Here is a 26,326-nt window from a genome sequence, read left to right on the forward strand (position 1 = left end):
GCAAAAAGTGTAGGGAAAATGTAAAACGGCTATAACTTTTGCATACGATGCCAGAAAAAAATGTATAATATATCAAAATGTTCAGCACGAAAATTCGCATCCGATTTTGACAGCCTACGGCTGTTTGCAAATTTTTAGAATCCTCAAATTCTAAAAGGAAAAAAAGTTATGCTCAAATTTCTGTTTTTTTTGAATTTTTGTTAAATCTGGTCAAACTACTTATTCAAGAAGTATTAGTGTTACTAAATAATTATTCAAGAATATTAGTGTTACTAAATAATTATTTCAGTTTTTTTGAATTTTGGTCAAATCTGGTCAAACTGTGGTCAAACAATGGTCAAACTAATTATTCAAGAAATATTAGTGTTACTAAATAATTATTTCAGTTTTTTTTTGAATTTTGGTCAAACTACTTATTCAAGAAATATTAGTGTTACTAAATAATTATTGTTTTTTAGAACAATAGTTTCAAACTCAAACAGTGAAATGTGTGACTTCATGCACAAGCTAAATTCCTGAGGGTTAATAGGATTGACATCTTACTATTGTCAGGAAAACAACAAATGCAGACTTGGAAACGAGGGAGAATAGAACCCGAAAGTTAAGCATGCTCGGGCTGGAGTAGTGAGAGGATGGGTGACCGTCCGGGAAGTTAGATGATTTGGAATGATGATGGGTGATTAGAGATTAGAGGTTAAATTGAGCAGTGATGAGGGGTGATTAGAGATTAGAGGTTAAAATAATTCAGAAATTTGAAAATAAAAAAAATCAAAAAAATTCAAAAAAAAATTCAAAAAATTTCCTTTAGTACCGGTTGGTGTTACCAACCGGGACTAAAGGTGGACCTCCAGGCAGCGGCCACGTGGAGGGCCTTTAGTCCCGGTTCGTGTAAGAACCGGGACTAAAGGGGGAGGCTTTAGTAACGACCCTTTAGTCCCGGGTCCAGAACCGGGACTAAAGGCCCTTATGAACCGGGACTAAAGGCCCTTTTTCTACTAGTGTTGCCTCAGCCTGCTACCCCTTCGTGAGCTTGACGGACTACTCGGAATGCCATTTCACGGCGGAGTTCGTGTACGGCGGTAGTGCAGCCGGTCCTGCCATGGTGGAAGTCTCAACACAGTAGAACCAGGCCGACTGCCAGTTCTTTACTGTGTCGGGCCACTTCATGTTGAAGTAGCTCGAGCTCTTCTTCACCTGGATCCCTAGTCCATCGCAGATCTTTATGACGTTCTTCTCCACCATTTGGGGCTTGGCATAAAAGATATGCTTGAGCACCAAATTTGGTCAGATGCCAAGAAAATCCTCGCACAGCGTGAAGCACGAGAGATGCGCCACCCCATTGGGCGTAACATGGAGCTGGACGCGGAAGTAAGACAAACCTCACGGAGAAAGGGCTAGATAGGCAAAGACATACCTTGCTTGACAAATTGGGTGAGGATCATCCGCTCGTTTGCTTGAGGAGCAGGCTTCGGCTCTTTGGGGTCTGGCAACCGCTAGCTGTCGGCGGGAACTTTCCCGTCGCTGGTGTACAGTTGCATGACTTGCTCGGTCACCATCGAGGACAACCAATCGTGGCGCTCTCGCTTGTCATTTAGTGTGGCAGCGTGTGCCTTGACAGCGCCGGAGGAGTTGGCAGCCTTCGCCCGCTCAAGCTTCTTCGTTGTGGACGTCTACATGGGGCGCTGCAACTAGAGACTTGGAGATCGAGGCGATGGAACTGCTCACGAGCGGTTGCTCTCGAAGCGTCGTGGGAAAGGAGAAGTGAAGGAAATGGGCTAATCTCTCTCCCACCACCTCTACTTTTAGTGAGGGGGACTGGAAACCACCCTGCCGAAACCGCCCGCGCGACATGCGCCGTTACTACCTTACTGGAAGCCAAGACATCAATCACGCGTTTGGGAATCCAGATTATCAGCATTTAAAACCCACTCAAACACACTACGTCAGCCGGATTCCTGTTAGTCGGGCCGCAGAAGCCGAGGAGACCCCTCTCACAGATCAGTCAAAGGGCGTGTGACACCACGCAAAAGATTCGACGTGACAACTGGACAAGATTTGCAATGATGTCACCTGCCGTTTTGCATGCTAGTCGGTCGAATTGACCAGTTGGTTGAATGAAGGGGCATGTCGACTCGGTTGTCGGGGTCAGTCCCGAGCCAGAAAACCCGTGCACACGGCATGATGAAAAACCGAGTACACCACACTCGAAAAAACCCCGAGCGAAGTGACACTTGTTACAGATCAATTCTGAGCGAGGGGCGCCCACGGTATTGTCCGTGGCATTGGTTGGATTTCTCAGGAAAGCCAAATATCCGTTTGCACAAACTTGGTTCTTGAGGAGGGGATGTGACCGACGTTCCATGGAAAGGATATTAATTGGTGTTGCTTGATCCGCTCAAGCCCAGACGTCTCAGCCCACCATTCGGAATTTGATGATACACCTACAGTCAGGCCACGAGCCGTCCTCTCCTGAAGAGAATCGGGTATCATCAAGTTTTTTCAATTATTTGCTCAATCTTCACTTTCCGAAGGTATGATCACTTGAGTCCGCCATGGTCTCTCAGCCAGCAAACAAGTGGTGCTTCGAGTTCGGCGACCAGTTGGAATCTTCTCCGTCGGGGCGCAGTGGCAGTCGGATTCTGCAGCGAGACCCTGACGGATTCGGGGGCTACTGGCACGGGAATACCTACGGGGTAGGCCCATGTATACGAATGTCCCAGCCAAAGGCCCAGGCCCATCAAGATTACAGCCCGTCATCAACCAAGGGGTTTTTCGCCAACGAACTATGTGTCTACAGTCGAATTCCACCCCTCCAATTGAGCAGGCACCGTCAGTCAGTCGTCCCCCAGGCTGGTAGCAGCCGATGTCCTACAGTCGGCTACGCCAAGAGACACCCACGATCACTACGACGCATTGAATGCTGCTGTTACCCAACGTTGGTATTACCTCATCCAATGAGGGCCCAAACATGTATAAACACTTGTGCGTACTCGCATTTACACCTACAGTGGACATGACGCCCCTACTATCATACCCCTACAGTATTGTCTGAAAAATATCCACGACAGCTACGGCTCAGTTCTCTGTATCCCGCCCATATCTCTAATCTGCTGTGTGCTGTTTATTACTGAAATCTTAATTGGGTTGTCTCTGTTTTGTGCAGTGTCTTTTATGAGAATATTTTATGTGTTGCTAGTAACTGAACTGTGTATGTTTTCTTTTTTAGTGCTATTATGTCATCCAAAGTAACTTTTGTAAGAGAATGGGCACTCCAATTGTTGCTAGGCAAGCTTAAAGTTAAAATAGTTGGAAACATTTTCTATATATCCTCTTATGTAGTGTTGATACTATTGCCACTTGTTATCAGTTAAGTACTGCAGCCCCTAATCTTTCATTGAAGGGAACACCATATTGGATGGCCCCAGAGGTGCGCACATATATTCCTTGTATTACTACTAAGTTCTCGTGTTATCAACTTTAAATATCATATTACGCCTTAGAGCTTTAAAGTTGAAGTCCATGCGGGTGCAATTTTTCCACTCTTTGTAAACATCATACTTTTCCGCACATGGGTGGTCAGGCTCACTTTATCTTCATGTGGATTGCAAATATCCGACTTCATGCTTTGCGGTCTTGTAATATTTAATGCCTCGCAAAGAAAAGGTACATTTTACAAAGCATGTGGCTGTTACAGTGTCCAACACAGTTAGTGTAACAAAAGAGACAAGATCTGTTTTTAACTTGATGGGACTAGGAGTTGTTATTTCTTAATAAGAACAGTTGAAGTGACTACTTTTTGGGAATTAGTCGGGTTTAGTATGACATATGTATGATCCGAACAACTTTAATGGCATTGTCTTTAGTTTAGGTACCTAATGGATCTCCAATTTTGATGTTACAAACAAGACATTATATTATCCAGCAATATCATTTTTTTCTTATTCATATTTGAGTTGCATGCTTGGGTCTATAAATTCTCTTGGCTGCACCTTTATGCTTATTGAAGTTTAGCTTGTTTCTTCTTTTGCAGATGATTCGGGCTACACTTGTTAAAGACGTAGGCTATGATCTTGCTGTTGATATCTGGAGTCTTGGTTGCACCATTATCGAGATGTTCAATGGAAAACCTCCTTGGAGCGGTCTTGAAGGGGTAATAACTTGGAGCTTTTTGATTTACAGTAAGCTTATCAGCATGCATTTCATGACTAGTCTGCGTAGCATGGAGAAAATAATATAAAATAAAGTGCTTAAGCTAATCAAATCGTTTGTTTGGGTGCACCTGATGACCATCAGAATCAGCACTGTCCCATTCTAATCCCGAGTTCAAATGCTCCTGCCATTTTTTCCGAAAAGGAGGATTACCCCTGGCCTCTGCATCGAGCGATGCACACAGATGCACACAGCCATCTTTATTGCATTATTCAATAAGGCCCTACAAAATAAATACATAGATCAACCCAAAGCCACCTTCCACGGGAAAACTGTCGCCCTACCTAGAAGATTGATGATGTGCCCTGACCTCATGCCACGTACACCAAGAAATCCGATGGCCTCACCAAGCCGCCCGCCGGCTAGCCGGGAGCACCAACCGGTCTAGCAGACCCCTAGCGTGCACTGCATGCTCACGCTGTAGAATCCGTCGCCGCCTTCTTCCACAGTCCCATCATAAGGAGCAAGCAATGCACTGATCTTGCCAGACCCTTCTGCCGTCGACGCCACCATGACACCGGACAGTGCCAGCCTCCTGTGCGCGCCCATCAAACGGTATCCAGCGCCGAGACACCCCGCTGCACCTTGCTGCCAAGACTCGCCGTCGTCGATACTATAGATGGCACGCCGCTCCACCTTGGTCACCGCACGAGAAGCATACGGAGACCTGCGCCCAGCCACCAAGCAAAACACTTGTCCCTCCTACAACCCCAAAGATGATGCCCCCATGGGGTTGATGATGCAGGAACCTCGCCATCATCCGATCCGGAAAGCCCGAGCCTGGGGTTTCCCCTGGGCACACAGGGAACGCGAATTGCCCCACAACGCCTCCAACGAGGTAACGACGCCCGCGGGCGCCCCCGCCTGAGCTAATGGGGCGATTCGCGTTCAAGTTTAATTAATGAATTGTCAGGGGAAGTCTAATATGGACCTATGTTCATATGCGCACATAAATAGGCGTGGAAGGTAACCGAAAGCGTTGTCACAAGTTATTGGTCATTGGTAACTTATAGTCTGGTTATCAACACAATAAAGTTGTACAAAAAAGCTACTTCTAAGAAAACTTTTTTCTACTACAGCCTGCTGCAATGTTCAAGGTTTTGAATAAGGACCCACCACTTCCTGACAATTTATCACATGAGGCAAAGGATTTTCTGAAATGCTGTTTCAAGAGGAATCCAGCAGCAAGGCCAAGCGCAAGGGAGTTGTTGACCCATCCGTTTATCAGGAATTCAAGTCATTACAGCAAGCATGTTCAAGAAGTCATTATTGCAGGCTGTGAGGAAGTCATTCGAGCAAGCTGTGACCCATCCTTGACAAGGAAAACTACAACTAGGTGAGCAGCTTGGTTTCATTTATTGTCAAGTCAAGTAGAGTGGTTCAATTATTCAATTTTCTTTTGCTGATCCTAATATACCTTCGTCTTTTATTGCCAGTGGAGGAAATGATGCCAGGTCTTCCGAATCATTAGTTTCACAGTTAACTCTGCAACCAGTCCAGGTAGTCACACCTTATTTCCCCCCTAGAAATTCAGGTTTTGTCTCCAATCCCGGTTCTTAAGCATGCCAGCATTGGGATCTACACTCTGCATCCTAGGATGGTTCCATTGTAACATTTCAGTAGGATTTCAGTAGACGTCAAATTTCATACAAATCCTCTGAGTCATCAACAAAATGTACAAACCAATAACACCCAGAGTCCCGGACCACAAAATATATTTGTTCAATGCATAGAGAAAGCAGTACAACAGAAGATATCTATAACTTTTTGCAAATCCTCGGTTATTGTGCTAGCAATAACCCATATTCAAAGAATATTTACAACTGAACTTATGGTTTCACTTCTAAATATTATCTCCGGAATTTCTAAGTGTCTGAAGATTGGGTATGAACTCTCCACAGTGCAGACAGAGAGAACTTGAGTAAGTCCTGAACCAAAGAACCCCATATTGTTTTCAAAATACCTAACAATAACTCACACTGTTGCTTTTTAGCAAGTCGAACGCCACCTAAAGGCTAAAACCCGTGGACATATGTTGTTTGCAAAAAAATAGGCATATAAGAGGCCTTGAATCTGCAACGTAGCTGACATTACATGGCTCTGCAGCATGGTAGAAAGTTCTGAATCTGCAGACTGCAAGCCCTCTACTTATTGGTTTCAGTAGTCTGGCGTTGGGGAAACACCACTTAACGATATTCTGGTTCCTGCAGCAGAATATTTCTCCAAGTGCGATCTCTCATCCCAAATTCATTGTTAGTTGGGCCCCACAAACTATTTTGTAACAATTCTGTCTGACACATCATCAGGTACCCCCACCATAAGGACACCTCATCTGAGGGCCTCTTCCACTCGTCTGCTTGGTAGCTCAACTGCTCGCCTCAACGCCTCTGCATTCCTTCTCGAATCCTCGAGCGACCATGCCGCCTGCCCTGTTTCCCCATCCTAAGCATGGTTCTGCCAGTCTCTCCTCCGATCCCATTCCATCCCAGCGAAGCAAAGAAGTTAAAAGGCACGGTGCCATTTGGAATGAGATTGAGCGAGCGTGGCGGACGGAGCGGCTGGAGCAAGATGGCACGACGGTTAACGGAGGGACAAGATGGAGGTAGAAGAGATGAGGTGACAGAGTAGGAGGAGAGGCACGGCAGCAACATGAGCCAAGGAAAAGCTTTAGCGTTCCCTTGTCTACAGCAAAGGCGGCAGCGAGGTGGCTGGAGAAGGGGAAGGAGGTTGTAGCCCCAGAGGGGAAGGGGCGGCATCGAGTACGGCGAGTTTTTCATGTTGCCATCACGTTTGGCCACACAGCTGCCTTCCAGCTCTCTGACCAGGCTGCTGGCACCGCGCCCTGGGCTCATACCATGATTTTTTTAAACTGAGCCACCATGTGATCCTCTTCCCCCCAGGGCGACGCCAGGGGCACCATCTCCTCCACGCACCCGACCTCCCACGGGGCAGATCCCTGCCGCCGGCTCTGGCCGCGGTGGTGGCGGCACCCGACGCCTTTAGGCCTAGGGCAGGAGAGTTGCGTCGGATCTCCCATGAGGCGGCTGGGACGCCTCGTGGGGGGTTTCCTCGCGCGGCAGCCATGGCGGCGTCCTGGCTGTGTGGCGGCAACCGGTGAAGCCATGGATGGCGTGGTGCTCTGGTGGGATCATCTGCTATGCGATGGGCGGTGGTCGTGGATCTGGCGTCCCGGCCAGATCTGCCGTGGTTCAGCTTTGGCCGGCCAGCGACGCGTGATGTGGCCGGGGTGGGGCGGCTGGAGGTCCTCAACCGACTTTCCGACGACACCGTGCGTCTTTATGGCAAGGGTGTGCTCGGATCTAGTCAGCGGCGAGACCGTGGTGGCACTACTTTCGATGAAAATCGCGCCGACTTCGGTCATGGCGGGCGATGATGGCGTCTCTGACGCCATCTCCTTGTTGAGGCATCGTCGTTGCAAGCTGCGTCAACATGATCGGGATGTCCGGGGAAAACCCTAGATTTGGGTCTACCGGATCGAACGATGATGGCGCCTTCGGTGTCGTTCTTCCTCCTGGGGGCATCGTTTTGGAGCAGGAGCTGGCTGGAGGGGACAAGAGGAGGAGCGGTGTTACATCTACCGCAAGGCCGACGATGGATCCCGGCGGCATGGCGCTGCAGAGTTTCGGTGACGGGCGCGTGTGGATGGATACGTGCAGGATGGTGGCGTTGTCTGGCGCCGTGGTGGCGTCGACGACAGGCCTGGCAAGGTCGGTGCGTCAGTATTTGCTCTGGAGATGGATCAATGGAAGACGGCGGCGGTGACCTCAGAGAGTGCGCTGGACCGGTGTGTGACCTAGTCACGGTATATGGCTGGGCTGGGGCATCCGGCTTTAGATGTTAGGTTGTGCGATGTCTGTTTGGTATTAGGCTCGGACATTCGGCACCCCTTCATCAAGAGGATAGGAGTAGCGACGGGTGTCGTCAAGATGGTGGCTTCAGGCTTATTGATGTATTACTTTGTAAGATCATTGTGAATAATTAATAAAATGGCTGCATGCATCGCCCAGATGCAGATGCAGAGGCCGGGGGTATATCCTCCTTTTAATAAAAAAATATGATCCTCTTCACATGTATGTAGAGGGGCACGATGAGGGCGTTGGGCGTACCGGCAATCAGCCATTTGCTCACCTCCACCGGCAGAGCTACGCGAGGGCAAAAACAGGCAGTGGCCCGCCCAGCCCTCCAGGAAAAAAAATATACATATGTGCCGTCCAACGCTGCATCGCAGGCATACATCACTGGGTCGCTGGTGTCTTCCCATGCAACACTGAATTTCCTTCGTCTCCGGCTCTGGTCTGAATTTCCAGAGATGGTTGGCGCCGATGGTCACTGTTGTATTCATGGTTTAAAAGGCGGTAAAGCGACCTAAAGTGAGCACCACCCGCTTTGACGCTTAACGCCTGAGTGCCTAAAGCAGGCATATTTCTAAGGCGCTGCTAGGGTCCTGCTTCAGACGCTTTATAAACAATGGTTGTATTTTGTCAATTGATCTTTTCATTGCTTTGGTTTTTTTCTTCTTCCTCAGTCTAGGCATCGCTTTGGTCTTGTATGACTTTGCTCTTTGTCGGCGTGATCGTTTGTGTGTGTTGTGTTGGCTGTGTGCATCCTGGTTATGCAGAGGCCGGGTGTGTACTCATGATGATTGCATCGCCTGATGCTACACTTAGTCAGTAAAATACAGCCTTTATCGAAAAGCACTGGTCTGTCAGATAGGCTAGTAGCTAGCTAGCCAGCCCCGAACAAGCTCACTTCGACATGCAGCTGGAGGACTGTGTTATCAGCTAAATATCACGAATTATTACGCTAGCAACCAGCATTGGCACATGCAATGTAACTAACTAATGCCTGCTGTATTAGTATGGTTCAGACTTTTTTTCCTTTTTGTGTTCTCCTCTAGGAAGGCCTGCCCAGTTTTTTTTTCCTAGCTCCGCCACTGTCACCTCGTCCGGATGGGTTGTCCCCTTCCAGGTCTTATTGGGGTCGACCGCTGGGGTGTAGCAAGGCAGCAGCAATCTTGACCTCAATGGCAGCCATGCAGCTGGCCCTGGCTAAATAATTTATGAAGTGTGAATGCTAGCAGGTGCACAAGTTTGATCAATGATAATTTCAATCACCTTTTCTAGCATCATTATATGTCATATCAGTAGCTCATCTTCATAAAACTTTTCATGATCAAGTAATAAGCTATTCAAATGTTAAAGTATAGATTATAAACTTTCTTGAAAACTAACAAACCGTGTTATCAGTCATCAAACAATTACAAATCATCTTATTTTTAGGAAGAGTCTATGTCAGAGCTTTGATTTAGCAAACTTCACATACTCAACTGTCCTTTAGTCTTTCACAATTGCTAACACTCACGCGATATTTATGGGTTCAAAGTTTTAATTAGACACAGAGAAAGATAGGGGCTTATAGATTCGCCTCTCAATCTTTTACCTCAAGGGTAATGTCAACAATAATAGTTCATGATGCCTTACATTCAATTGGATATATATATCAGAATCTTTCCAACACAATGTGCTTGCCAAAGAAAAAATGTAAAAAGAAAAGGTGAAAAATCACCATGACTCTTGTATAAGGGTAAGAGATAAAAGTAAAAGATAGGCCCTTCGCAGAGGGAAGCAGAGGTTGCCATGCGCTTTCAGGGTTGGATGCACAAAATCCTAATGCGAAAGAACGTCACTTTATATTGCCACTTGTGATATGGACCTTTATTATGCAGCCCGTCGCTTTTATTTCTTTCATATCACAAGATCGTATAAAGCTTATTTCCTTCACACTAATCAATCATACATATTTAGAGAGCAATTTTTATTGCTTGCACCGATGACAACTTACTTGAAGGATCTTACTCAATCCATAGGTAGGTATGGTGGACTCTCATGGCAAAACCGGGTTTAAGGGTATTTGAAAGCACAAGTAGTATATCTATTTAGTGCAAAGAATTTGGCTAGCATGAGGGGGAAAGGCAAGCTCAACGTGTTGGACGATCCATGACAATATACTTTATTTCAGATAAAATAAGAAAACGTAACCCATTACGTTGTCTTCCTTGTCCAACATCAACCTTTTAGCATGTCATATTTTAATGAGTGCTCACAATTACAAAAGATGTCCAAGATAGTATATTTATATGTGAAATCCCTCTTCCTTCAATATTCTTTCATGAATTGTTCAAGTGACCAATTCTACGTTTGCTAACTTTTAATAAGTTTACTACCTATACTTATTATGTGTAAAGTCATTACTCCCCATGTTATAAGCATATGAAACATATATAAATTTAGGTTTATGATATTTTATTTATTCAACCATTTACTCATGGGATATACGTGAAGCACATGAGTAAATAACAAACTACTCCAAAAATATGAGTGAAGAACACTGAATAGTCAAATAATTAACTAGCCATGGGAGAATTCTTTTTCATTCAATATTTCAGATCCAATGATTTTATTCAATCAGCAAGTAAAATTGAAAATACGCTCCAAGCAAAACACATATCATGTGACGAATAAAAATATAGCTCCGAGTAAGGTATACCGATAGTTTTGAAGACGAAAGAGGGGATGCCTTCCGGGGCATCCCCAAGCTTAGGCGCTTGAGTCTTCCTTGAATATTACCTTGGGGTGCCTTGGGCATCCCCAAGCCTAGGTTCTTTCCACTCCTTATTCTCCTCACATCGATATCTCACCCAAAGCTTGAAAACTTCAATCACACAAAACTTAACAAAACTTCGTGAGATAGGTTAGTATGATAAAGAGTAAACCATTCACTTTGGTACTGTCAAGGACAAGTTTCATAATTGTTCTCACACAATGCCTACTGTACCATATCATTTCTACAATTTATATGGAGAAATATAAGTCATAGAAACTAGAAAAGAAACAAACTATGCAATGAAAACAGAATCTGTCAGAAACATAATAGTCTGTAATGATCTGAACATAAACCATACTTCTGCTACTCCAAAAATTATGAAATAAATTGGTGGACGCGAGGAATTTGTCTATTAATCTTCTGCAAAAAGAATCAACTCAAAAGCACTCTTCTGTAAAAAAAATGACAGCTAATCTCGTGAGCGCAAAGTTTCTGTTTTTTACAGCAAGATCACATTAACTTTCACCCAAGTCTTCCCAAAGGTCTTACTTGGCACTTTATTGAAACAAAAGCTATAAAACATGATTACTACAGTAGATTAATCATGTAGACACACAAAAACAGTAAGGGTAAATATTGGGTTGTCTCCCAACAAGCGCTTTTCTTTAATGCCTTTTAGCTAGGCATGATGATTTCAATGATGCTCACATAAAAGATAAGAATTGAAACATAAAGAGAGCATCATGAAGAATATGACTGGCACAATTGATTCTAACCAACTTCCTATGCCTAGGGATTTTGTGAGCACACAACTTATGGAACAAGAATCAACTAGTATAGGAAGGCAAAACAAGTATAACTTCAAATTGTAAGCACATAGAGAGAACACTTGATATTATTGCAACTCCTACAAGCATGTATTCCTACCTCATAATAATTTTCAGTAGCATCATGGATAGCAACTTTGTTCTCATACTCAATTGGAACCTCTTCCGAAATAGTGTAATCATTATTAGCTAAAGTTGACACTCTTCCAAATCCACTTTCATAAATATCACACTAAGATTCAACACCCTCCAAAATAGTGGGATCACTAATTCCTAAAGTTGACACTCTTCCAAACCCACTTTAAATTATAGTATTATTCATACTCCAAAAGATATAAGTGAAGTTCATGGAGCATTCTACAATTAATATAGACCAACCAATATCCAATCTCAAAATATGTAAGTGAAGCACACGAAGCATTCTATAAAACCATACTCAAAAGATTTAAGTGAAGCACAAAGAGCAATTCTATAAGATCATACTTAAAAGATTTAAGTGAAGCACATGAAGTATTCTATAAATAAATGAAGGGCTATCTCATGCTAGCATGGTTCTTAAAGGAAAAACAAAAACACAAAAGATACAAATCATGTGAACAAAGCAAAAACCGAGGATACCGATATTTGTTGAAGAAGAAAGATGGGATGCCAACCGGGGCATCCCCAAGCTTAGATGCTTGAGTATCCTTTGAAATATTTACTTGGGGTGCCTTGGGCATCCCCAAGCTTGAACTCTTGCCTCTCTTTATTCTTCTCATATTGATAGCTCCTCGACCTTCGGACACTTCATCCACACAAAACTTTAACAAAAACTTGTGAGATCCGTTAGTGTAATAAAGCAAATCACTACCTTTAGGGTACTGTAATGAACTCATTATTTATTTAAATTGGTGTTAAACCTACTGTATTCCAACTTCTCTATGGTTCATACCCCCTATACTAGCCATAGATTCATCAAAATAAGCAAACAACACGCGAAAAACAGAATCTGTTAAAAACAGAACAGTCTGTAGTAATATGGAAGTTTGGTAAACTTCTGTAACTCCTAAAATTATGAAATAAATTTGACAATTTGAAAATTTTGTACAGAAGTAATGTGCAAAAAGTTTCAGACCCATTTGACCTTCCAGTAAAAAATGTAAATTCATGCACTACAGCCAAAGTTTCTGTTTTTGTTCTGCACATAGTAAACAAGCAATCTAATCATCCTAAAACCAAAGCTTGGCACATTATTTTTATAATACAATGGATATATACAAGGGGATAATTATTTACCGAGAAACTTCCATGAAAAATTATACATTGTTTCCATGAGCATGAACACAAGTGCTCAAGGTCGACCCTCACTTCTTCAATGCAAAACTTTCCAATCACTTCTCTTTTTGAAAAACTTTTTAGGCATGAGAGGCAAGTAATTTTTTTGTATTTTCATTCTTTTAAAAAAAATTATATGTTTCACCCACAACTAAACAGAAACAAAAAGGAAAAACAAAATCTACTTAGTGAAGAAAGCAAACAAGCACACACGAGAATATCAGCCCCACGCTATTGCTCCCCGGCAACGGCGCTAGAAAAGAGCTTGATAATCCCCAAGTGCAGGGAATCATCGTAGCAATTTCCAAAGGTGGAAGTGATAAGTATGGAGTGTCGAACCCACAAGGAGCTAAAGGTAAGATCAATATTCTCTCAAGCCCTATCTGCCACTGATACGACTCTACGTACACCGAACGTTTGCTTCCAACTAGAAACGAGAAATAAAACTACATTGTGGGTATGAAGAGGATAACTTTGTATGATATCGGAGAGCTAAAATATAAAAGTAGGTGCTGTTATCATAAAGTTAGAATATATTACTAAATATTATAAATAGCGAGTGTGGAATAATGGTGGATCGGTGTGCGGAATTGTCCTAGGCAATTGTTAACAAGACCGGTAGTCGTCATTGCAATTTCATATGAGGGAGAGGCATAAGCTAACATACTTTCTCTACTTGGATCATATGCACTTATGATTGGAACTCTAGCAAGCATCCGCAACTACTAAATATCATTAAGGTAAAACCCAACCATAGCATTAACATATCAAGTCCCCTTTATCCCATACGCAACAACCCCCTTACTCGGGTTTATGCTTCTGTCACTCAAGCAACCCACTATAAGTGAATCATGAACGTATTGCAACACCCTACAGCGGGAATCCCTCACGCTTGCATGACATGGAGGGCACCATAGGACAGCACCAAAATAAAACATACAACTCGTACCAATCTAGATCATCAATCAACCCAAAGACAAAGGATATCTACTCAAAACATCATAGGATGGCAACACATCATTGGATCATAATATGTGGCATAAAGCACCATGTTCAAGTAGGGATTACAGCGGGGTGCGGGAGAGTGGACCGCGTAAAAGAGATGAGGATGGTGATGATGATGGTGATGTTGATGAAGACGATCACCGCGGCGATGATTCCCCTCCTGATGGCACACTGGTGCCACCAAGAGAGAGAGGAGGAGAGGTTCTCCCCCTTGTGCTTCCTCCTCCATGGCCTCCCCCCTAGATGGGGAAAGGTTCTCCCTCTGATCCTTGGCCTTCATGGCGATGATGGCCCCTCCGGGATCCTCCTCCATGGCCTCCGGTGATGATGGCCCCCTTCGGCAGGGTGCCAGAGAGGGCCTAGATTGATTTCTCGTGGCTACAGAGGCTTGCGGCGGCGGAACTTCCGATCTAGGTTAATTTTTCGAGGTTTCTGTATTTATAGAAATTTTTGGCGTCGGTCTCACGTCAAGGAGGTGCCCGAGCTGTCCACGAGGCAGGCCCACGCGCCCAGGGGGTGGGCGCGCCCCCACCCTCGTGGGCAGCTCGGGACTCTTCTGGCCCAACTCCGATGCTCTGTGGTCTTCTTTTGGTCCATAAAAATCATCAAAAATTGGCACGTCAATTGGACTCCGTTTGGTATTCCTTTTCTGCAAAACTCAAAAACAAGGAGAAAACAGAAATTGGCACTGGGCTCTAGGTTAATAGGTTAGTCCCAAAAATCATATAAAATAGCATATAAATGCATATAAGACAAATAAGATGGATAATATAATAGCACGAATACTTCATAAATTATAGATACGTTGGAGACGTATCAGGCCCAATAAGGCCTGTATACTCCCTGGGGGGGGTTCCGGTAACCTCCCGGTACTCCGGTAAATGCCCGAACTCACCCGAAACCATTCCGATGTCCAAACATAGCCATCCAATATATCGATCTTTATGTCTCGACCATTTCGAGACTCCTCGTCATGTCCGTGATCACATCCGGGACTCTGAACAACCTTTGGTACATAAAAACACATAAACTCATAATACCGATCGTCACCGAACGTTAAGCGTGCGGACCCTACGGGTTCGAGAACTATGTAGACATGACCGAGACACATTTCCGGTCAATAACCAATAGCGGAACCTGGATGTTCATATTGGCTCCCACATATTCTACGAAGATCTTTATCGGTCAAACCGCATAACAACATACGTTGTTCCCTTTGTCATCGGTGAAGGAAATATGCCCTAGAGGCAATAATAAAGTTGTTATTTATATTTCCATATATCATGATAAATGTTTATTATTCATGCTAGAATTGTATTAACCAGAAACTTAGTACATGTGTGAATACATAGACAAACAGAGTCACTAGTATGCCTCTACTTGACTAGCTCGTTGAATCAAAAATGGTTATGTTTCCTAGCCATAGACATGAGTTGTCATTTGATTAACGGGATCACATCATTAGAGAATGATGTGATTGACTTGACCCATTCCGTTAGCTTAGCACTTGATCGTTTAGTATGTTGCTATTGCTTTCATCATGACTTATACATGTTCCTATGACTATGAGATTATGCAACTCCTGAATACCTGAGGAACACTTTGTGTACTACCAAACGTCACAACGTAACTGGGTGATTATAAAGGTGCTCTACAGGTGCCTCCGAAGGTACTTGTTGAGTTAGCGTATTTCGAGATTAGGATTTGTCACTCCGATTGTCGGAGAGGTATCTCTGGGCCCTCTTGGTAATGCACATCACTATAAGCCTTGCAAGCAATGTGACTAATGAGTTAGTTGCGGGATGATGCATTACATAACGAGTAAAGAGACTTGCCGGTAACGAGATTGAACTAGGTATTGAGATACCGACGATCGAATCTCGGGCAAGTAACATACCGATGACAAAGGGAACAACGTATGTTGTTATGCGGTTTGACCGATAAAGATCTTCGTAGAATATGTGGGAGCCAATATGAGCATCCAGGTTCCGCTATTGGTTATTGACCGGAGACATGTCTCGGTCATGTCTACATAGTTCTCGAACCCGTAGGGTCCGCACGCTTAACGTTCGGTGACGATTTGTATTATGAGTTTATGTGTTTTGATGTACCGAAGGTAGTTCAGAGTCCCGGATGAGATCGGGGACATGACGAGGAGTCTCGAAATGGTCGAGACATAAAGGTCGATATATTGGACGACTATATTCGGACATCGGAAAGGTTCCGAGTGATTCAGGTATTTTTCGGAGTACCAGAGAGTTACGGGAATTCGTATTGGGCCTTAATGGGCCATACGGGAAAGGAGAGAAAGGCCCCAAAGGGTGGCCGCACCCCTCCCCATGGACTGGTCCGAATTGGACTAGGGAGGGGGGGCGCCCCTTCCTTCCTTCTCCTTCTCCCTTCCCTTTTTCCTATTCCATGTGGGAGGTGGAATCCTACTAGGACTAGGGAGTCCTAGTAGGACTCCACACTTTGGGCGCGCCCTATGAGGGCCGGCCTCCTCCTCCCTCCATCCTTTATATACGTGGCAAGGGGGCACCCCATAGACACACAAGTTGATCATTGATCTCTTAGCCGTGTGCGGTGCCCCCCTCCACCATAATCCACCTCGGTCATATCGTCGTAGTGCTTAGGAGAAGCCTTGCGTCGGTAGCTTCATCATCACCGTCATCACGCCGTCGTGCTGACGAAGCTCTCCCTCGACACTGTTGTATCGTGAGTTCATGGGACGTCACCGAGCTGAACGTGTGCAGACCACGGAGGTGCCGTACGTTCGGTACTAGGATCGGTCGATCGTGAAGACGTACGACTACATCAACCGCGTTACTAAACGCTTCCGCTTTCGGTCTACGAGGGTACGTGGACAACACTCTCCCCTCTCGTTGCTATGCATCACCATGATCTTGCGTGTGCGTAGGTAAATTTTTGAAATTACTACGTTCCCCAACAGTGGCATCCGAGCCAGGTCTATGCGTAGATGTTATATGCACGATTAGAACACAAGTGAGTTGTGGGCGATAATAGTCATACTGCTTACCAGCATGTCATACTTTGATTCGGCGGTATTGTTAGATGAAGCGACCCGGACCGACATTATGCGTACGCTTACGCGAGACTGGTTCTACCGACGTGCTTCGCACACAGGTGGCTGGCGGGTGTCAGTTGCTCCAACTTTAGTTGAATCGAGTGTGGCTACGCCCGGTCCTTGTTGAAGGTTAAAACAGCACATACTTGACGAAAAATCATTATGGTTTTGATGCGTAGGTAAGAACGGTTCTTGCTCAGCCCGTAGCAGCCACATAAAACTTGCAACAACAAAGTAGAGGACGTCTAACTTGTTTTTGCAGGGCATGTTGTGATGTGATATGGTCAAAACGTGATGAGATATAAATTGTTGTATGAGATGATCATGTTTTGTTGAAGTTATCGGCAACTGGCAGGAGCCTTATGGTTGTCTCTTTATTGCATAAGATGCAAGCGCCATGTAATTGTTTTACTTTATCGCTATGCGATAGCAATAGTTGCAAAAGCAATAGTTGGCGAGACGACCATATGACGACACGTTGATAGAGATCAAGATGATGGAGATCATGGTGTCATGCCGATGACGATGGAGATCATGACGGTACTTTGGAGATGGAGATCAAAGGCACAAGATGATGATGACCATATCATGTCACATATTTTGATTGCATATGATGTTTATCTTTTATACATCTTATTTTGCTTAGTTCGACGGTAGCTTTATAAGATGACCCCTTACTAAAATTTCAAGGTATAAGTGTTCTCCCTGAGTATGCACTGTTGCGACAGTTCTTCGTGCTGAGACACCACATGATGACCGGGTGTGATAAGCTCTACGTTCACATACAACGGGTGCAAGCCAGTTTTGCACACGTAGAATACTCGGGTTAAACTTGACGAGCCTAGCATATGCAGATATGGCCTCGGAACACTTGAGACCGAAAGGTCGAGCGTGAATCATATAGTAGATATGATCAACATAGTGATGTTCACCATTGAAAACTACTCCATCTCATGTGATGATCGGACATGGTTTAGTTGATTTGGATCACATGATCATTTAGATGACTTGAGGGATGTCTATCTAAGTGGGAGTTCTTAAGTAATATGATTAATTGAACTTAATTTATCATGAACTTAGTCCTGATAGTATTTGCATAACTATGTTGTAGATCAATAGCTTGCGATGTAGCTCCCCATTTATTTTTGATATGTTCCTAGAGAAAAACTATGTTGAAAGATGTTAGTAGCAATGATGCGGACTTGGTCCGTGATCTAAGGATTATCCTCATTGCTGCACAGAAGAATTATGTCCTTAATGCACCGCTAGGTGACAGACCTATTGCAGGAGCAGATGCAGACGTTATGAACATTTGACAAAGCTCGGTATGATAACTACTTGATAGTTTAAGTGCACCATGCTTTACGGCTTAGAATCGGGGATTCAAAAATGTTTTGAACGCCACGGAGCATATAAGATGTTCCAACAGTTGAAATTGGTATTTCATACTCATGCTCGTGTCGAGAGGTATGAGATCTCTGACAGTACTTTGCCTACAAAATGGGGGAGAATGGCTCAACCAATGAGTATGTGCTTAGATTGTCTGGGTACTACAATTGCTTGAATCAAGTGGGAGTTAATCTTCCAGATAAGATAGTAATTGACAAAGTTCTCTAGTATCTATCACCAAGTTACTAGAACTTCGTGATGAACTATAATATGCAAGGGGTGACGAAAGTAATTCCTGAGCTCTTCGCGATGTTGAAATTGGCGAAGGTGGAAATCAAGAAAGAGCATCAAGTGTTGATGGTTTACAAGACCACTAGTTTCAAGAAAAAGGGCAAAAGAATAGAAAGAGAACTTCAAGAAAGAATGACAAACAAGTTGTCACTCCCGTGAAGAAACCTAAAGCTAGACTCAAGCCTGAAACTAAGTGCTTCTACTTCAAAGGAAATGGTCACTGGAAGTGAAACTACCCCTAGATACTTGGCGGATAAGAAGGATGGCAAAATGAACAAGGGTATAATTGATGTGTACTTTCCTAGTGTTTATAGCAACCCCTCGGTATTTGATACTAGTTCAGTTGCTAAGAGTAGTAACTCGAAACGGGAGTTGCAAAATAAACAGAGACTAGTTAAGGGCGAGGTGACGATGTGTGTTGGAAATGATTCCAAGGTTGATAAGATCATCATCGCACACTCCCTATACTTTCGGGATTAGTGTTGAACCTAAATAAATGTTATTTGGTGTTTGCGTTGAGTATGAATATGATTTGATCATGTTTATTGCAATACGGTTATTCGTTTAAGTTAGAGAATAATTGTTGTTCTGTTTACATGAATAAAACCTTCTATGGTCATACACCCAATGAAAATGGTTTGTTGGATCTCGATCGTAGTGATACACATATTCATAATATTGAAGACAAAAGATGCAAAGTTAATAATGATAGTGCAACTTATTTGTGGCACTGCCGTTTAGGTCATATTGGTGTAAAGCACATGAAGAAACTCCATGGTGATGGGCTTTTGGAATCACTTGATGCTTGCGAACCATGCCTCATGGGGAAGATGACTAAGACTCCGTTCTCCGGAACAATGGAGCGAGCAACTGACTTGTTGAAAACAATACATACTGATGTATGCGGTCTGATGAGTGTTAAGGCTCGCGGCAGGTATCGTTATTTTCTGACCTTCACAGATGATTTGAGCAGATATGGGTATATCTACTCGATGAAACATAAGTCTGAAACATTTGAAAAGTTCAAAGAATTTCAGAGTGAGGTAGAAAATCATCGTAACAAAAAAATAAAGTTTCTACGATCTGATCGCGGAGACGAATATTTGAGTTATGAGTTTGGTCTTCATTTAAAACAATGTGGAATAGTTTCACAACTCACGCCACCTGGAACACCACAGCGTAATGGTTTGTCCGAACGTCATAACCGTACTTTATTGGATATGGTGCGATCTATGATGTCTCTTACCGATTTACCACTATCGTTTTGGGATTATGCATTAGAGACAGCTGCATTCACGTTAAATAGGGCACCATCTAAATCCGTTGAGACGACACCGTATGAACTGTGGTTTAGCAATAAACCTAAGCTGTCGTTTCTTAAAGTTTGGGGCTGCGATGCTTATGTGAAAAAGCTTCAACCTGATAAGTTCGAACCCAAATCGGAGAAATGCGTCTTCATAGGATACCCAAAAGACACTGTTGGGTACAACTTCTATCACAGATCCGAAGGCAAGGTCTTTGTTGCTAAAAGTGGATCCTTTCTAGAGAAGGAGTTTCTCTCGAAAGAAGTGAGTGGAAGGAAAGTAGAACTTGATGAGGTAATTGTACCTTCTCCCGAATTGGAAAGTAGTTCATCACAGAAATCAGTTCCAGTGATTCCTATACCAATTAGTGAGGAAGCTAATGATGATGATCATGAAACTTCAGATCAAGTTACTACCGAACCTCGTAGGTCAACCAGAATAAGATCCGCACCAGAATGGTACGGTAATCCTGTTCTGGAGGTCATGTTACTTGACCATGATGAACCTACGAACTATGAGGAAGCGATGATGAGCCCAGATTCCGCGAAATGGCTTGAGGCCATAAAATCTGAGATGGGGTCCATGTATAAGAACAAAGTATGGACTTTGGTTGACTTGCCCGATGATCAGAAAGCAATAGAGAATAAATGGATCTTCAAGAGGAAAACAGACGCTGATAGTAGTGTTTGTAGGATCGAAAGTATGTCTTGGGGGGTGATTAGACTACTTGACCAAATAAAAACTTAACCTTTTCCCAATTTTAGTTCTTGGCAGATTTTAAGAACTTAGCACAAGTCAAGCAATCTTATCACAATTCAAGCAAGCATGCAAAGAGTATATGAGCAGCGGAAAGTAAAGCATGCAACTTGCAAGAATGTAAAGGGAAGGGTTTGGAGAGTGCAAACGCAATAGGAGACACGGATGTTTTTGTCGTGGTTCCGATAGGTGGTGCTATCGTACATCCACGTTGATGGAGACTTCAACCCACGAAGGGTAACGGCTGCGCGAGTCCACGGAGGGCTCCACCCACGAAGGGTCCACGAAGAAGCAACCTTGTCTATCCCACCATGGCCATCACCCACGAAGGACTTGCCTCATTAGGGTAGATCTTCACGAAGTAGGCGATCTCCTTGCCCTTACAAACTCCTTGGTTCAACTCCACAATCTTGTCGGAGGCTCCCAAGTGACACCTAACCAATCTAGGAGACACCATTCTCCAAAAGGTAATAGATGGTGTGTTGATGATGAACTCCTTGCTCTTGTGCTTCAAATGATAGTCTCCCCAACACTCAACTCACTCTCATAGGATTGGATTTGGTGGAAAGATGATTTGAGTGGAAAGCAACTTGGGGAAGGCTAGAGATCAAGATTCATATGGTTGGATTGGAATATCTTGGTCTCAACACATAAGTAGGTGGCTCTCTCTCAGAAAATGGGTAATGGAAATGTAGGCACGTTCTGATGGCTCTCTCCATGAATGAAGAGTGGGTGGAGGGGTATATATAGCCTCCACACAAAATCTAACCGTTACACACAAATCACCAAACTCGGTGGGACCGAATTATAAAACTCTGTCAGACCGATTTAGTTCAAAATATGAACGTTAGGATTTTCGGTGGGACCGACATGTCAACTCGGTGGGACCGATATCATTAGGGTTAGGGCATAACATAATCTCGGTTGGACCGATTACTCAAACTCGGTTGGACCAACTTTGGTAATAGACAAATAGAGAGTTGGTCAGGCAAACTCGGTGGGACCGATTCGCTCGTCTCAGTGGGACCGAAGCGTTATGAAAAGGAAATAGAGAGTTTGCATTGCAGACTCGGTTGGACCGTTCGCTCATCTCGGTTAGACCGAAACGTTATGATGGGAAACAGAGAGTTTGCAATCCCATCTCGGTGAGACCGAGATCCCTATCGGTGAGACCGAAAAGACTGGGTTTCTGGTAGTGGCTATGTCAAATGAACTCGGTGGCGCCGGATGGATCAAATCGGTGGGGCCGAGTTTGACTTTTGGTTTGGGACATATGTGGATATGAGAAAGTGGCTGAGGGCTTTGGAGCATATCACTAAGCACTTTGAGCAAGCAAGCCATTAAGCAACACCTCACCCCCTTTTAATAGTATTGGCTTTTCCTATGGACTCAATGTGATCTTGGATCACTAAAAGTAAAATGTAGAGTCTTGGACTTTGAAGCTTGAGCCAATCTTTTGTCCTTAGCATTTTGAGGGGTCCACATTCCTTATCCATGCCAATCATTGAACTTTCCTGAAATATTTATCTTGTAATGGCCATTAGTTCAATGAGCTATATGTTGTTAATCATTACCAAAACCACCCAGGGATAGTTGCACTTTCAGTGTTACTATCTACAAAGCTCGAATTGTCGCAAAAATGTTTTTCGACAAGTTCAAGGTGTTGACTATGATGAGATTTTCTCACTTGTATCGATGCTTAAAAGCCTGTCCGAATCATGTTAGCAGATGCCGCATTTTATGAAATTTGGCAAATGGATGTCAAACCTTCTTTCCTTAATAGATTTCTTAAAGAAGAGTTGTATGTGATGCAACCAGAAGGTTTTGTCGATCCTAAAGGTGCTAACAAAGTGTGCAAAGCTCCAGCGATCCATATATGGACTGGTGCAAGCATCTCGGAGTTGGAATATACGCTTTGATGAGTTGATCAAAGCATATAGTTTTATACAGGCTTGCGATAAAGCCTGTATTTACAAGAAAGTGAGTGGGAGCACTACAGCCTTTCTGATAAGTATATGTGAATGACATATTGTTGATCGGAAATGATGTAGAATTTTCTGGAAAGCATAAAGGAGTGTTTGAAAGGAGTTTTTCATTGAAAGACCTAGATGAAGCTGCTTACATATTGAGCATCAAGATCTATATAGATAGATCAAGACGCTTGATAAGTTTTTTCCATGAGTACATACCTTGACAAATTTTTGAAGTAGTTCAAAATGGAACAGTCAAAGAAGGAGCAGTAGTTCAAAATGGAACAGTCAAAGAAGGAGCACAGGCATGTGCTCCTTCTTTGACTGTTCCATTTTGAACTACTTCAAAAATTTGTCAAGGTATGTACTCATGGAAAAAACTTATCAAGCGTCTTGATCTATCTATATAGATCTTGATGCTCAATATGTAAGCAGCTTCATCTAGGTCTTTCAATGAAAAACTCCTTTCAAACACTCCTTTATGCTTTCCAGAAAATTCTACATCATTTCCGATCAACAATATGTCATTCACATATACTTATCAGAAAGGCTGTAGTGCTCCCACTCACTTTCTTGTAAATACAGGCTTTATCGCAAGCCTGTATAAAACTATATGCTTTGATCAACTCATCAAAGCGTATATTCCAACTCCGAGATGCTTGCACCAATCCATAGATGGATCGCTGGAGCTTGCACATTTTTAGCACTTTTAGGATCGACAAAACTTTCTGGTTGCATCATACAACTCTTCTTTAAGAAATCCATTAAGGAATGTAGTTTTGACATCCATTTGCCAGATTTCATAAAATGTGGCAATTGCTAACATGATTCGGACAGACTTAAGCATTGCTACGAGTGAGAAAATCTCATCGTAGTCAACACCTTGAACTTTTTCAAAAACCTTTTTTGACAAGTCTAGCTTTGTAGATTGTAACACTACTATTAGCGTCCGTCTTCCTCTTGAAGATCCATTTATTTTCTATGGCTTGCCGATCATCGGGCAAGTCAACCAAAGTCCACACTTCGTTCTCATACATGGATCCCATCTCAGATCTCATGGCCTCAAGCCATTTCGCGAAATCTGGGCTCATCATCGCTTCCTCATAGTTCGTAGGTTCGTCATGGTCAAGTAACATGACCTCCAGAACAGGATTACCGTACCACTCTGGTGCGGACCGTACTCTGGTTGACCTACGAGGTTCGGTAGTAACTTGATTTGAAGTTTCATGATCATCATCATTAATCTTCCTCACTAATTGGTGTAGGCATCACTGGAACTGATTTCTGTGATGAACTATTTTCCAATTCGGGAGCAGGTACAGTTACCTCATCAAGTTCTACTTTCCTCCCACTCACTTCTTTCGAGAGAAACTCCTTCTCTAGAAAGGATCCATTCTTAGCAACAAAGATCTTGCCTTCGGATCTGTGGTAGAAGGTGTACCCAACATTTTCTTTTGGGTATCCTATGAAGACACACTTCTCCAATTTGGGTTTGAGCTTATCAGGTTAAAACTTTTTCACATAAGCATTGCAACCTCAAACTTTAAGAAATGACAGCTTAGGTTTCTTGCCAAACCATAGTTCATATGGTGTCGTCTCAACAGATTTAGACGGTGCCCTATTTAACGCGAATGTAGCTGTCGCTAATGCATAACCCCAAAATGATAATGGTAAATCAGTAAGAGCCATCATAGATTGCACTATATCCAATAAAGTACGGTTATGACGTTCGGACACACCATTATTCTGTGGTGTACCAGGTGGCATAAGTTTGTGAAACTATTCCACATTGTTTTAATTGAAGGCCAAACTCATAACTCAAATATTTGCCTCTGCGATCAGATCGTAAAAACTTTATTTTCTTGTTACGATGATTCTCTACTTCACTCTGAAAATCTTTGAACTTTTCAAGTGTTTCAGACTTGTGTTTCATCAAGTAGATATACACATATCTGCTCAAATCATCTGTGAAGGTCAGAAAACAATGATACCCGCCGTGAGCCTCAACATTCATTGGACCGCATACATCGGTATGTATTATTTTCAATAAGTCAGTGGCTCGCTCCATTGTTCCGGAGAACGGAGTCTTAGTCATCTTGCCCATGAGGCATGCTCGCAAGCATCAAGTGATTCCAAAAGCCCATCAGCATGGAGTTTCTTCATGCGCTTTACACCAATATGACCTAAACGGCATTACCACAAATATGTTGTACTATCATTATCAACTTTGCATCTTTTGGCATCAATATTATGAATATGTGTATCAACACGATCGAGATTCAATAAACCATTTATTTTTAGCGTATGACCATAGAAGGTTTTATTCATGTAAACAGAACAACAATTATTCTTTGACTTAAATGAATAACCGTATTGCAATAAACATGATCTAATCATATTCATTCTCAACGCAAACATCAAATAACATTTATTTTAGGTTCAACACTAATCCCAAAGGTAAAGGGAGTGCGCGATGGTGATCTTATCATCCTTGAAATCATTTTCAACACACGTCGTCACCTCGCCCTTAACTAGTCTTTGTTTATTTTGCAACTCTTGTTTCGAGTTACTACTCTTAGCAATTGAACTAGTATCAAATACCGAGGGGTTGCTATAAACCCTAGTAAAGTACACATCAATAACATGTATATCAAATATACCTTTGTTCACTTTGCCATCCTTCTTATCCGCCAAGTATCTAGGGGCAGTTCCACTTCCAGTGACCATTTCCTTTGCAGTAGAAGCACTCAGTTTCAGGCTTGAGTCTAGATTTGGGTTTCTTCACGGGAGTGACAACTTGTTTTTATTCTTTCTTGAAGTTCCCTTTCTATTCCTTTGCCCTTTTCTTGAAACTAGTGGTCTTGTAAACCATCAATATTTGATGCTCTTTCCTGATTTCTACCTTCGTCGATTTGAGCATCGCGAAGAGCTCGGGAATTACTTTTGTCATCCCTTGCATATTATAGTTCATCACGAAGTTCTAGTAACTTGGTGATAGTGACTAGAGAACTTTGTCAATTACTATCTTATCTGGAAGATTAACTCCCACTTGATTCAAGCAATTGTACTACCCAGACAATCTGAGCACATGCTCACTGGTTGAGCTATTCTCCCCCATCTTGTAGGCAAAGTACTGTCAGAGGTCTCATACCTCTCGACAGGGGCATGAGTATTAAATACCAATTTTAACTCTTGGAACATCTTATATGCTCCGTGGCGTTCAAAACATTTTTTATGTCCCGGTTCTAAGCCGTAAAGCATGGTGCACTTAAACTATCAAGTAGTCATCATACCGAGCTTTGTCAAACGTTCATAACGTCTGCATCTGCTCCTGCAATAGGTCTGTCACCTAGCGGTGCATTAAGGACATAATTCTTCTGTGCAGCAATGAGTATAATCCTCAGATTACAGACCAAGTCCGCATCATTGCGAGCTACATCGCGAGCTATTGATCTACAACATAGTTATGCAAATACTATCAGGACTAAGTTCATGATAAATTAAAGTTCAATTAATCATATTACTTAAGAACTCCCACTTAGATAGACATCC

General features: G+C 43.1%; 1 protein-coding gene across 8 annotated transcripts in view; it reads left to right on the forward strand.

Moving 5' to 3' along the window:
• The window catches only part of LOC109733447 (disease resistance protein RGA5), a 50,319-nt gene that overhangs the window by 21,321 nt on the left and 2,672 nt on the right, over positions 1 to 26,326 (forward strand). For 3 of the 8 annotated variants that reach the window (XM_045227413.2, XM_045227414.2, XM_020292668.3), the window contains 5 exons: positions 3,368 to 3,427; positions 4,031 to 4,150; positions 5,289 to 5,545; positions 5,646 to 5,709; positions 8,309 to 13,154. In XM_045227413.2, coding sequence (XP_045083348.1) covers positions 3,368 to 3,427; positions 4,031 to 4,150; positions 5,289 to 5,545; positions 5,646 to 5,709; positions 8,309 to 8,599 — 792 coding nt within the window. In that variant the 3' untranslated portion in view covers positions 8,600 to 13,154. The other 5 variants (XR_012181383.1, XR_012181382.1, XR_006662207.2 and 2 more) reach the window with 4 other exon arrangements.

This window comes from Aegilops tauschii, chromosome 4, assembly GCF_002575655.3.
Source record: "Aegilops tauschii subsp. strangulata cultivar AL8/78 chromosome 4, Aet v6.0, whole genome shotgun sequence".
NCBI classification, from domain to species: Eukaryota; Viridiplantae; Streptophyta; class Magnoliopsida; order Poales; family Poaceae; genus Aegilops; species Aegilops tauschii.